The following is a 14,125-nucleotide window of genomic DNA, read 5'->3' on the forward strand; positions in this document are numbered from 1 at the left end:
GAACGACTGTAGACTTCAGGCGCCTTGACACGTTCACTCGTTAACTAAAAATGCAGTTTACACCGGAAACATGCCTCACCCCCCTTATAAATTTTAAAGATATTTTTTTAATCATTTGTATATTTAAATAGGTACTGTTTTAACTGTTTATATATTATTATAAAAATGTATTCTTATTATTATTATTATTTAAAATTTTAATTAGAATATTTACGAAACTAATTTTTAATTAGGAGGTGTGTGGTGCTGTGTTCAGTGATTTTATTCACTTGCCCACTAGTGGGACCTCTGGATATATCGGGCCAGTTTCTCATCATCCGGTCCACCGAACCCATAATGAGCTCGCTAAAAGGCCCTCTTAGTGTCCACAGGGCGGGAAGAGCAAAAAAATCAATCTTATCTGTTATTTAAGTGAAAACTGATCCATTTACGGNTTATTATTATTATTATTTAAAATTTTAATTAGAATATTTACGAAACTAATTTTTAATTAGGAGGTGTGTGGTGCTGGACATCTCCCCTCGTTTACCCTCCAACTTACCCAGTGGGTAGTCTAGAGGAGAGCTGCGAGGAGAGAGCAGATTTGTTCTTCATCTCAGACAGTCGGACGTACTTTTTTTTTTATCGTTTAAAATGATTACTAACGCAGTTTACTACAGTGTTCTACTTTTGCTGTTCTTAATAGGTAAGGTTTTGTTTCTTTTTTTTTTTCGCTTCCTCAGTGCGTATAGTGTATTTTAAATGTCACCCTGTCTGCTTATTATTATTTTTAATTATTCTAATTAAACAATAATTCTGTATTGTTAGAAAATATATTTAGATACTAGTTTAATTAAGTATACGAGTGCTTTCATGTGTTGGTGATTAAATTGTTTTTGATTTTCCCGCCCCAGCTGCCTGTTTCTAACTTTAAACTTGCATTTCCTGTGTAAGGTTGTTAAAATCTTGCTCTCCCTTCTGTAGAATAGTGTCATTGTATGGCTCCTCAAAACAGTTTTCGGTGGGGGGAGATATTCTTGACGTGGTGCGCGCACAAACACACAAAAAAAAACCACCTCCCCTTCACTATAGAACTAGCGTACAGTACATCCAGTGTTGTTAATCAATAACAAGTGTTAAAATTTATATGCATTATAAAGTAAGAATATTTAATTAAAGAAAATATTTTTTAATTTTCAGTAAGTGTCGTGAAAATCAGTGTTTTTTGGCAACCATCTCGTCTACCAGTTCACCCAACTGCAATGTCGTAAATCGTAAATAGAACTGATAAAAAGAGGGATTTCTTTCCTTTAGAAGAGGGTTTTATGGAAATAAGAAAGAGACGTTTAAAACGAAGCAAAGAACTACTATTAAAATTAGAAAATTCCTTACAACAGAATAGTGAAATATTTAAAAATACTATTTTACCCACTTTTAGGAAGAATTTAGAAATAGAAAATTCGGGGATGTTACCTTCTAAAATTGTAAAGACTAAAAATATCGAAAGGGGTTCGGGACTGTCTACGAACCTTTTGCAATTAGTACAACCAGTTGAGAAATTCGATGCTTACTTCCGTGATATTGAAAATTCGGGTATAAGATCGGGTTTCGTGGAAAGCTCGGGCACTTCAGGATTCGGTCAGGATTATTCAGGAAGCGCTTCGTCCGGTTTAGAGTTTTCTGGTGTTGGATCAACTAGAGAACAGGAAGAAAGTGGGTCGGGTGGTTTCCCATTCGAAACCTCTCCCTCTTATAAAACTGTAAATAGTTACGACCTTCAGAGCACTGAAACTATAGGGGAGGATCATGTGCTTAGTACAAACGTTTTGGAAGCTGATGCCACTACTAACGAAACGATTCGCTCAACGATTCAGGTAACCAGCAGCGAAGAAAGTACACTTATAAGTACTTCTATTGGTGTTATAAAAGAGTCTAGTATAGAAAGTGGTACCACAGAAAATCTCCCGTATTCTAGCGAGTTGGAAGCCGAGTTTTCTGAAACGACAGAATCGCCTGATTCTGATGATTTACAGACACCTAAACTGCAGGATACAGGGAACACGTACGAAACTTCGGAAGTAACTGAAAAAATTCCATTTTCGACTGCATCTGTAACTGATTCGGACCCGAAAACATCAACTTCTAGTGAAGAAATTGTTACTTCAGAGACTATCAGTTCGACTGCTTTAAATGTAATTGAAAATTTCACGTCGTCCATGTTGGACGATATGAAAGACCGACATTGTTCTTCAACAGTTCAATGCGATGTTCAACTTAATGAAAGGTGTGTCAACGAAGAAGGAACGGGTGCTTGTCAATGTGGAAAGTCATTCATTAGGAACGTTGAAACCAGAATGTGCGAAGGTAAGTTTATATCTAAATTATATATCTAAAACTAGTACTTAGAATGATTATAAGATAATATTTAAACTGCGGAATGTGGGTATAAAGGACTAAGTTGAATCAAATATTAGGGGCATTGCGAAGAGTAATTAATATATACGATGAAAAAGGAGTGTGTGGCATAAGTTACATAAATTCTTTAAATTGTAAGACTTGAGGGATTGAAAAAAAGTTAAATTTCAGCGTAGTTCGTAATGAAAGTAAAATTTATATTTTATTACTCATACAATGCGACTGCCGGATGATCGAGGTTGTGGTATTCGGGATCGAATTCTGGCGAACTTCCCCCCCCGGAATCATTCTGTCCCGGATATTTGGGGTTCCGCCCTTCACTTCCCGTTGGTCCTCGTGGGCCTAGCCGAACTCACGATGAGTATGGGTAAAGCCCTTCTTAATGCCCTCGAGGCAGAAAGAGCAAAATATGAAAAAAAAAACATTAATATTTTCATTATTTCAATTGATTTAAAATTATTTGGAAATTAACACACAAATTATAAATATCTCGATGTCAATCGGTAGTTTAATGGCATAATCATGCCATTTTATTTGCATATAATCATTTTGCAATTTTTTTTATTCGGAAAGATAATTACCTATTGTTAAAATGAAAAAATTTTGATGTTTTTCTTCGAGGTTTATTGCTGTCGGACATGATACAGTAGAGCCATTCCGATATTCCCACTTAAAAACAAGTTTTAGTTGTTTTGTTGAACGATTACTTGCCTTTTTAATTGAGCTGGCACTAACTAAATACAATTTAAAGTCGGTACATGCTCAATATAACTATTTGGCATTATAAAAAACAATTACAAGACAATAGAGGTGATTGGTTCACATCAAAATTAAAATCTATCTATTTTAAGTGATTGGATCCTTACTATAAAGATTGGATGCATTTTTTTGGATTTTAATGGGTTTTTTTGTCATAAGAATTTTAGTTCTGTAATAATTTCGTGTAATAATATAAATTACGTTTTAAATTTTGTTAAAATTTACTTAAAAATATGCAGAGAAATAGCTTAATCTAGTGGGTCATTAAGTTATTAGTAAAACTAATTTATATATTACTATATAAATTACATTTTACATGTAACTTTAAAGTTATAATTGATATTATTAATTATATATAAATTATTTAATTTAGGTATTAGTTATATAATAAAGTATTTGAGCCTATACATATGCATTCATCAGTTAAGTTTTTCCGGTCGTATCGACGTTCTTCCAGTTCTTTGACGAATTATTTGTATAGAAACAATAAACAAACGTGTATATTTACAGTATTGTATTGCTGACATGTCACAAACAAGTGATTTCTGGAAATAGATTCCCTGTGGAAACCTACCCATCTGTTTATGCTCTGTTAAAAATAATTCGGTTTAATATGAAGTTACTAAATTATTTTATTCGTATATTCGTTGCTTTAAAGGATTAAAATAATGAAAAATGATAAAACTCATCACGAATATGCGAACATTTTGACTAATTTTTAGCGGGTTTTACATACCTCCACACTAAAATATCCAGCAACAAGTTGCTTAACTTTCTCAGCAACATTTAGTGGCATCATCTGTTATATTTTATTTTAAACTTTTTATATTTTTAACTACAGTATTATAAAATGGCAGAGCTTAATTTTGAGGGTAATGATGAGTTTTATAATAAAAAAAAATGTANTTGCTTAACTTTCTCAGCAACATTTAGTGGCATCATCTGTTATATTTTATTTTAAACTTTTTATATTTTTAACTACAGTATTATAAAATGGCAGAGCTTAATTTTGAGGGTAATGATGAGTTTTATAATAAAAAAAATTGTAAATGCTAATAACCAGTAAAATCGTCATTAAGTCTGACCCTATTGGAAATACATACGTCCCTCTTTATCTTCCCACCCCAAAGACCTTTAATCACCAGAATTTAATAGCATAGATTCCCTAATACACACACCTCCCTGCAAAATTTCAGAAATTTTTTGACAAAAAGTAAGAGGTAAGCTTCAAACACAGTGAATAAAATTGTCCCCCCTCAGAAATTGCCCTCAATTTTTTTTGCATTTCTCGATGTTTCAAGTTGTCATGAGTCCAAAAATATAAACATCTGGTGGGGGGGTTATTTTTTGCCGGGTTGCCATACTTTCCCTGTGTTATAACCAGTATCGTAATTAGGCAGGTGCAATAGGTGCACCCGCACAGGGCCTACTTGGAAGGGGAACCCAAAATGCTTGTATTTGTTTTTATTATTTTCCCAAACCTAATTAAGGGGTTTAAATGCAAATTTTTGCACAGGGCATAGGAATGGCCAGTTATAACAGCCGGGAATGTAATTAGAAAACATCAAATATATAGAACTTAATCTGAACAATGACTCGATGAAATGTTTTAGCGTATCAAAATGGCGTATCTTACAAGTACACACACTTCTGGTGGCCTCTCTTGCTGCTGTTTCTTATTCTATTGGCAAAAAAAGGCAATTTCCTGAAGCCCTCACTGATAGGGGTTTCCAAATTAATATTTTATAATTAAATTTTTCCCAAAAATTCTCCCGAAGAAAAATGTAACGTAAACACTGTACTGTACATGAGGTCTCCCTAATTCAAATTTGCCTGGGCGCTCATGAAGCTATAACGCGCCACTGATTATTTTGTGAGAGAGAGATAAGATTGTTTACTTTAAATCTTAATAACTCCTGTGCCTTTTCTGTCGGAAAATTTCTGAAATTTTGTAGGATTATTTGTGTATTAGGGTCATTGATACTATTATATTTTAGTGTTTAAAGGTTAAGGGGTGGGAAAATAGAAGGAAAAATCACTCGAGTTGTCGGACTTAATGGAGATTTTACTCGTTATTAGCATTTACACTTTTTTTTATAAAATAAAAAAAAAGCTCTTTTTTTGCCATTGTAAAATAATTTTTATATAAAAACTTTTTAAGTAAAATAACAGATGGCGCCACACGCAATTTTAAATGCTGTGGCCGGGAAAGTTAAGCAACTCTGCTGGATTTTATGTCGAGAAGAGAAATACTCAAAATCCAGCAAACTTATAAGCAATTTTACGTTGCTTGTAAGTTATCTTCTAAAAAATTTAAAAAATGAATGATCTTTTTTTTCTTAGCTAAAATAGCCTTTGTGGGAATGCTTCTATGTCCCGAGCAGCCATACTTCTCAGAGCTCGATAATCCTACTTCGAATACATTCCAAAACATGATGAAAGCGGCCGAAATTACCTTGAAACTGATCTTGGATAACTCCGAAAAATTATCCGTGGAAGAAATGCAAATTCGAGTGGTGAAATTTCATCGAGGAAGCTTAATCATTGAATGGCAATTAACAATTCCCGAATCTAAACGAAATGGAAGCTTAGAAATGATGGCCGTCGATTTCGAAGACGATTTCAGTCACGCTCTACAGCTTGTTGATGATTCGCCCATTAACATAAACAATGCGACTTTTCTAAATATATCTTCAGGTTAGTTTATTTAAAGTTACTTAACTCTTCCAAGTTTCAAGTGTAAGTATGCAAGACCAACGTGGAACGTTGGTCTTGCATACTTAACACCTGTTACAGAAAAGTTCTGGCCAGATCTAAGCCAGTTATACGTAATAGCCGGCGTAGAATAGTAAAATGTATTTTGAAACTCGTCTTTGCCCTCAAAATTAACCTTTCGCTCTTTATAATTATTACTTCCCGGCTATTATAACACAAAGTACTAGGAAATTTTTCAAAGATGGGAGGTGAAGTCTGGAGTAACATGGAATATGACAAAAGAGCGTGTTGAAATTGCTTATTTAAATATTTAAATAAGCTATTGGTCATTGTTAAAGCGAGAATTATTTATTGCCTGAAATCACTTTCTATGGCATCGAATACTTTGAGTATTTAAGCTACCACGAAGCGTGAATTTAATTTAGTCCAAACAATTCCTATTCCATTTTGCACCTGGCTGAAACTCACGATAGGTATTATTATTAAAAGGTCGTCCTATGCAGAGCGGAAAGTCAAACTCTTCTGGATCATTTGTGGTTTGCAACTAATTCTATAAATTGTCATTTCAATATTTGCAGAAGTGGATCCTTGTGAGAATGCAGAATTAAACCATTGCAGTAAGAATGCCGTGTGTGTGCTTAATAACAAATCCAATGGATACGAATGCATTTGTAAAAATAATTACATCGATGTTTCGCCTTCACCCATAAGTTATTCAGGAGAAATATGTGAAGGTATTTACGTGCCACTTTATTAAATAAATATATATCATTACTTTAATAATTATATCTTGTAATTTTAGCCATATGTCCAGAAGGATATTGTAAAAATAATGGAAAGTGCCACGTCGTTCAAAATAAACCAGTTTGCAAGTAACCGAATAATTTTCTTTACAATAAAATTACAATTTTCATGAAATTCTGCAGTAATTTGCTTAATGCTTTTACACTTTTTTTTAAGGTGCCAAAGTTTGTATATGGGAATCTACTGTCAAATTTCTGGATTGGGTAAGATTTTTTAAAACTAAATTTAAAATTTTATACAGTATATATTCTTGAATTTGATCAGTAATTAAGACATTACTCGATTAAATTTCCAGTTTTAGGATCGTCATGTGGTGGTATCATCGCCGTAGCATTTGTAATTTTAATCATCAGTGGGAAATTTCATCAGAGGAAAAAGTAAAAATTTAACTAATCCGGTAAATAATTTAATAATTAAAATATCTAGTGTATAAATTTTCGTTTAGGTTAATTCATTATAAAGACTACAAATTAAAGGATGATCTTAAAAGTAATGGCAGCACAGAAAAGTCCATAGAGTTAAAACGTCATCAATTTCATGAAGAAAAATTGCAATTTATCAGTAGTACCGTTTGAAGAAAGGTATTTTTTTTCAATTAATATTTACGAAAATATACACTTTATCACGCTTACCTCCCTAGAAAATTATTCGTGACGGTTGAATGTTTCCATTTTATTAGATGTAATCGTGTGTTTTTATATCAATTCCAGTTTAGTTTTAAGATAAATCCATTTGTGAAGATAATTTTTAAGTAAAAGTGATCCAAATTTGTAGCAGATCAGGCCAAATTATGTACAAAACGAAACCTGCCTAAACGGGGGAAATGTTCTATCGTACGTGTCCGGTCTATACAGGTTTCACTGTAGCAAGGAAATATTCCAATGAAACATTTAAACTATTAAATTTGTTAGTTGGCAGTGATGCCAACCCTTATGACTTAGCTTTATTGCATATTTATTACTATTACTTTGATAATTTGATGTCTGCAACTTAAATTTTCTTTATCTAAACGTTGAAAAGAATCAATTGATAAGCTTCAACTAAAATTATTTATAGAGAAATCTCATATTATCCGGATCTTCAATTTGTTAGATAAGACAAAACGATATTGTCAGCGTATCCAAAGTCTAATAACAATCGTAGCAATAGTCGTCCATAGGGATTAGCATAGGGACAAGTTCCCAGGCCTTTGCTGAGAGCTATGTTGAGATTCGCTGATAAATTTATGTATTGAGCTAGCAGCCTTCATAAACTACTAGCTCAATGTATAAAAGTTTGTCGGCAATGGAAGGCCCTAAGCATAGTGGGCACTTTAGAACGAAGGCCTTCTGCTTTTGTTTAAATTTCCCACAAAAATTTAGGCATAAATCAAACCATATCGGTTACAATTATCAAGTCGTAAAAAGTAGGATGTAAATACAATAAACCTGTATAAATCGGAATCGCACAATACCGAGCATTTCTTCCGGTTTGGCAGGATTCAGTTTTATTCAGGTTCCGTTTTGTACAGGTTTTACTGTATTAGAAATTAGACGGTATAGCTGAACTTCCATTGTCTAATTTCTAATACAGTAAAACCTGTACAAAACGGAACCTGAATAAAAAGGAAACCTATTTGAAATGGAAAAATTCTTTTGGAAAGGAGCAGTTTTAAGGCAGAATCTGTTTAAAGCGGAAACCTACCGAGCCGGAAAAATCCGGTATCGTGCAATTCCGGCTTACACGGGTTTTATTATATAAGAATTATACAATTATTGAATATAAAAAGGAATATATAACCTTTGTTTTAAATTCCAGGACTGATCCCTGATCTCAGAAGAAAGAAGCAAGTCTGTTGCTCCTGAAAAACCCCTTTTTTTAAAACTTGAAATTCGTGTTTATTAATTGTTCTTTTCATCACATTCACTTTTGTAAATGTTGTTTTTGTAAATAATCTTAATAAATTTATTTTCTGATTGTGATATTTTAAGATGTACATAAAGAATTTTTAAATTCTCTTTTTTTGTGAGAGTAATCTTAAATATATGTTAATAATCTAAATTGTGTCAATTTTATAAAATTTCGGAACATATGTGGATTTTTAAGCGTGTAAAGTAATTGAATTTACTTTGATTTGGGTGTAATCTATCCATTGCACAATATTCTCTCGCTAATCCGAATCAATTTTGTAAAATTACTCATATAAACTGTTAAATGGCGCTGCTAATTTACTCAAGTTTATTACAGAATATGGAGCGCTCTCTAGCTGAAGCTTGAAGTTTTATTTATAAAGGTTCTTGGGGGGATTTAGATTGGTTTCATATTTCTCTTCCAAGCTAATATTTATAAATGACGTTAATCTAGTCCTCTAACTCCATAATAAAATTACGCTAGTCCGAACAAGAAACACTAGATGGACTATTCAAACCTGTCGTGGGTTCGACCGATAGAACAATGGGGAACTTTGTCGTGGCTTTGATTTATCAATGCCCGATTCCAAAAACACAAGCAAAATTCTGTGGGGGAGGTTGTACAGTGAAACCTGTCTATAACGGACCCTACATATAGCGAAAAACCTGATATTAAAGAAATTCTTATGTCCCTTGAAATTCTTGCAAAAAATTAGTATAAATTAACTTGTATATAGCGGAAACGGAAAGAAAAATCGGGCCATATAACGTAAACTCATTTATACATGCTAGGCTTGTAAACTTGTTAAATATAAGTTTTTTTTTTACATATTTCATTTGAATAAAATCAAGTCGAACATATTATGCACGCTTTCAAGTTTGATAAAAGATATTACGCTATTGTTCCGTCACGTGTAGCGGTTGGTTATTATTCTGTCGAGTGTCGAGGTACCACTATTTAATACACAAATTTCAGAAATTTTCCACAAAATGCACAGGAGTTAAGCTTAAAAGTGAGTGAAGAAAATCGTGTCCCCCATACACACTAACATATATATATGTATTTACTTAATAACGTTTTGTTAAATTTATAAAATAATTTCATTAAATTACAAACATTAAAATCCGATATTTAAACAATATATAAATTTTTATTTTAATTTTAAAATTAATGCAGGTACACGGTGACTTTACTTCATAATTACAGATGCCGGACGCAAAGAGCTAACATCTCCATATTAACCTATTAGAAGAAGAAGAAAAGCCGTTTTTGCCTTTCGTCGGCATTTTCTGTCTTCACCCAAGTGGGCCTTAAATAAGCGGTACACAGAAACCCTCTCTGCCTCTCGTACAATCCTGAAGTATACTTACATAATCACAATTTCTTCGGTAAATCTGAAAAAAACGAAGGAAAAACGTGAAATTCTCCAATAAATTTACGCTTAAACCACTTACCATAGAAAAAGCCAACAACACATTCTAACAATTAGTTATGTATTGTTAGAATATATTGTTAAGAACGCGTGACATATTAAGATCAATCATATTTTTGCGTCACATGTTAAGTAATAATGTTAATCGGTTTGAAATATTTCAGGAGTATTTTGTGTCAATGCCGAGGGGCATCCTTATACTTCGGCACCACGTGACCGAAGGGTCGACATCGCGTCGGCGAAGATCGCAATGACAAGTTTCGTCAGGACTGACACCACTGTGACTTCACGGCTAGACACAGAAACCGTTTCGTTCGGGCGTGTGAGCGAACGGGAGCGATCAGAGTCGGGATAGAAGGACAGACAGTGCACCGGACGTCAGTTACTTAGAGACATTTTAACGTAACAACTGTTTAATGGTTAACGATAGGCTATACATTTCGTTGTTAAATATACTAGGTTTTTGATACATTCCTATGATTTAATACGATAGATATTAACTATTTTTGATATTACGTTTTTTCCCGATTTGAGAGAGTGTGTTTACAGAAGTTTGGCGTGGCGATAAATACCTTGTTTCTTGTCTTGCTGGAGATTCTCGAGCGTTCTTGATGAAGGAAAGAAAGTTCGGCATGTCAGTTCGGGTATCCGGTACAGGAAGTATCGGTACGAATGATAGAACGTAAAGTATCCGCATAGGTGTTAGACGATGGTACGATTGGATGGAATACGACGATATTTTAGTAGGATATAAAACCGTAGAATAGAATATATTCACAGATATCCGAATATTGAGGTACTTAGGACAAGACACGAGTGACAACTTCTCTTTCGAAAGACGGTCGACGACTGCTTCACTTTGTTGTGGTTATTAGGTCGAAAGGTGCTGAGAAAGCGTCGTTATTAAGTTTGAGAACTTAGCAGATGTTTAGCTCTCAGGTGTAAAAGTTGACAGTTATTAAACGAAAGTATGGCTACAATTTGATCTTATGACACTATTGAATGAAAGGATATAAACGCACGGAAAGTCCGAATTCGGATCCTCACATCACCTCGGCCTTTCTAAAATCGTGCTTGTTCTCAATGGGCAAGTTCGATTTTGAATTAAAAGGTTATAATTGATTTACTCTATCTCTCTCTCTTAGGGTTACAATNTACAATGTGATCTTATGACACTATTGAATGAAAGGATATAAACACACGGAAAGTCCGAATTCGGATCCTTGCATCACCTTGGCCTTTCTAAAATCGTTCGATTTTGAATTAAAAGGTTATAATTGATTTACTCTATCTCTCTCTCTTAGGGTTACAATAAATTTATATAATTAATTTAAGAGAGATTATAAATTGACAACGAGATATTGAGTTAATAGAGTTGTAAAATTGTAAGACTAGATACATCGCGTACAGTCGCGTGTGTTGATATTTATAGTTTACAGTTATTATATTAAATACTCTCTCTCTCTCTTGTTGTTGTTGCGCGGTCAAAACAAAACCACAACAACGCAAGTATAACAAAAGTGTAAACATTTATCGCGAAAACGTAAACATCGCACGTTCAGCGCCGCCATCCAGTAAACATAGAAGTTTGAATCAAAGTAACGTGACTTCCGGTTTAAACCGGAAATTCGTATAGTTAATAGATCAGTAAGTACTCGTAAGAGAAGAAGTATCATATGCCTGTGTACATACAATAAATGACTTCGTATTTTCAATAACATCGTATACATATATACGTAGAGTAAACTTTATGATTATCCAAAATTCATTAAAGGAGACGCCTTATTATCAGTTGCCTGAAATTCCATGGTGTAGCAGTAAGAAAGAATCGAAACAGCAAGTATTTGTTCAACATAAGCAACCAACACCTAACAGATTTAGTAAAAAGCACGAATAAAAAACTAGCATACTTAGAAAATGTTTTTGAATATGAAATAGTCTTTGTGACTTTCACTTTTTCGTCTGTTATGTATAGAAATAGAAAGTACAGTGTGGAGATTGTTTCAGAATTGATTCCGAAACCTTTCGTGAATCTGTAGGTTTTGTGACTCCTTGAACAATAAAAGACAATAAAAGGCAAAATAGTTTAGTAGATATGTGTGTGTATGTTGGCTTCAATTTCGTTTAACTTCTCATAATAATTCAATTATGAAACGAAATTTGGCACGATAGCTTGTGTGTAAATATAGTTAATATTAAACTTTAGAGACGAACTACACGTAGCAGAGTGGCGCAGTAATCTGCAAACATATCGTAACTACTCAGCATGCATTTTTTAATTGCATGCACGCGAGAAGTCTTTTGAATTTCTTTTAAAAATGCCTTTTTTTTTAATACCACACTCCATAGGTCAGCTACGTATACTTGAAATATTCAAGCTGTCAATCCAAATGATTGCCTGCATCATAATCATCATAGACAAGATATGGAGAAGCAGATGTTCGGCCTTCTTCCAAAACGTAACGCAAATATCTACGTTATTAAAGTGTAAATTCAGTCTAACTCAGTTAATTGAAACTGTAAACTATCAAACAACACACAAGAAGTGGAACAGCAAAAATAGTTGGGAAAAAACTGGAATTTTCAAAGCCAACAACGATAAAATCTGTTTAAATTTCTAGTATGCAATGTAAAATAAATATACTTGCAATTGTATACTGGCACAATGAAGTGACTTTTCTTCAACACTAGGCAAGTTTCAATCTTTATTCAGTTAGAACGTTTTGCTATACATTTACGTTTCGGGCATTTGCCCCTCTTCAGCCAACTAAATATATATAAAATATTATATGGATACAACCGAGCACAAATAAAAAACTAAAAAACGTACAAAAATTTTTTGTGAAACATACCTCACTTCGATACAAACACCAAATATACAGTAGAACACCAGACGACCCATAGGTTTACATAACGTTTCCACCATAAATTCCGTTTNTTTCTTCTATGTTAAATAAAATTTGTAATCTAATTTTGTAAATTTGGGAGTGCTTCAAACAAGACGTTAAGACGGTTTTATGTCGTTACAAGTGGGTTTTTTTAACATTATCTACTATAGTAAAACGATAAAAATTTCACGTTATATTAGGTTGTGGTTACATTCGATGACGTTATAATCGGGTTAAACTGTATATTGTTTGTGCAAAATAAAAAAAATAATTTCGGACGATTCAATAGCCATGATTATTTTTTTCAAAAACGGGAAATTTTCGTTACCCATCGACAAAAATTCAATCCGGGCCGACACGCAAGGGAGAGAAATTTCGAAATCGGATAGGTTAATTTCATCGAAAATGCATCGTGGACGACCTCGTGGTCGTGGCCAGCGAAGTTTGAACGATCGCGCCCAAAAGCAGCGATACCAAAGAAGATTGGAGAATGAAAACGAGATTCGCATTGAGCTTCAAACTGATTTCGCTTAGTAGTGAGTCTCCCAGACATAGTCTTGTCCCAAATACGGTTTTGCCGTTTTACTTGTTTATTTTTAAAACCATATTATTAAACAATTAAATAATACAGTAGAACCCCTGGTTATCTAAGATAATGTGGACTAAAGACAGCCAGGACTATTTCAGATTAAAAATTACAAATACAGAAGATTTATATGGTAAATCACTTTTTATACCATAGTAAATGTAATCATGTATATGAATATCAATTTTATGCCAATTATTATACATATAATGCCTACAATAGTTTTAAGGATAAAATTATGTATTTTTGTAGTACATTTTAATATGAATGGTTTGTGTAATTTAACATTAAAGTTAAATAATACAAGGTTAAGGATTATACCAATAATTCTCTGGCGATTGTGTAAACATATCTCATTGAATAATGTGTTACGCATTATTTTGTTTTCACAAATTTTCATTCAATGTATTATAGATTATAGTTTATCGATTTAGGTCATGGCTGCCCGATCTCTTTTAAATAAAACTGTGAGAGGCCAGATGAGATGAAAATTATAATTAATTACAACAAAATATATAATTTATTTAGACTAGTGCTTAAAATTCACATAATTAAAAAAAAAAAGATTCTTAAACAAACTTAAAATTTTGTATTCATAACATCCTTCAAAATTAACTTAAAAAAATTAATAATATACTGTAAAAATATAAAATAATA

At 33.0% G+C, this 14,125-nt stretch overlaps 1 protein-coding gene across 1 annotated transcript; it reads left to right on the forward strand.

The window, feature by feature from the left end:
• Nucleotides 1-511: 511 nt before the first annotated feature.
• On the forward strand, nt 512-8,661 carry LOC111627030. Its single transcript, XM_023370570.1, has 9 exons — nt 512-685; nt 1,180-2,343; nt 5,497-5,850; nt 6,447-6,602; nt 6,671-6,740; nt 6,829-6,875; nt 6,968-7,049; nt 7,118-7,253; nt 8,470-8,661. The coding sequence occupies exons 2-8, from the start codon at nt 1,305-1,307 to the stop codon at nt 7,245-7,247; spliced, it is 1,878 nt and encodes a 625-aa protein (XP_023226338.1). The 5' UTR covers nt 512-685; nt 1,180-1,304; the 3' UTR covers nt 7,248-7,253; nt 8,470-8,661.
• Nucleotides 8,662-14,125: the final 5,464 nt, after the last annotated feature.

This window comes from Centruroides sculpturatus, unplaced genomic scaffold, assembly GCF_000671375.1.
Source record: "Centruroides sculpturatus isolate CEXI.00-Female unplaced genomic scaffold, Cexi_2.0 scaffold386, whole genome shotgun sequence".
NCBI classification, from domain to species: Eukaryota; Metazoa; Arthropoda; class Arachnida; order Scorpiones; family Buthidae; genus Centruroides; species Centruroides sculpturatus.

Bases quoted from the DNA above. Each gene is read 5' to 3' on its own strand.
- LOC111627030 (XM_023370570.1), top strand. From the start codon at position 1,305: ATGGAAATAAGAAAGAGACGTTTAAAACGAAGCAAAGAACTACTATTA. The intron at 6,741-6,828 runs GTAACCGAATAA...CTTTTTTTTAAG, and splicing joins CAAAATAAACCAGTTTGCAA to GTGCCAAAGTTTGTATATGG. The intron at 6,876-6,967 runs GTAAGATTTTTT...TTAAATTTCCAG, and splicing joins CTGTCAAATTTCTGGATTGG to TTTTAGGATCGTCATGTGGT.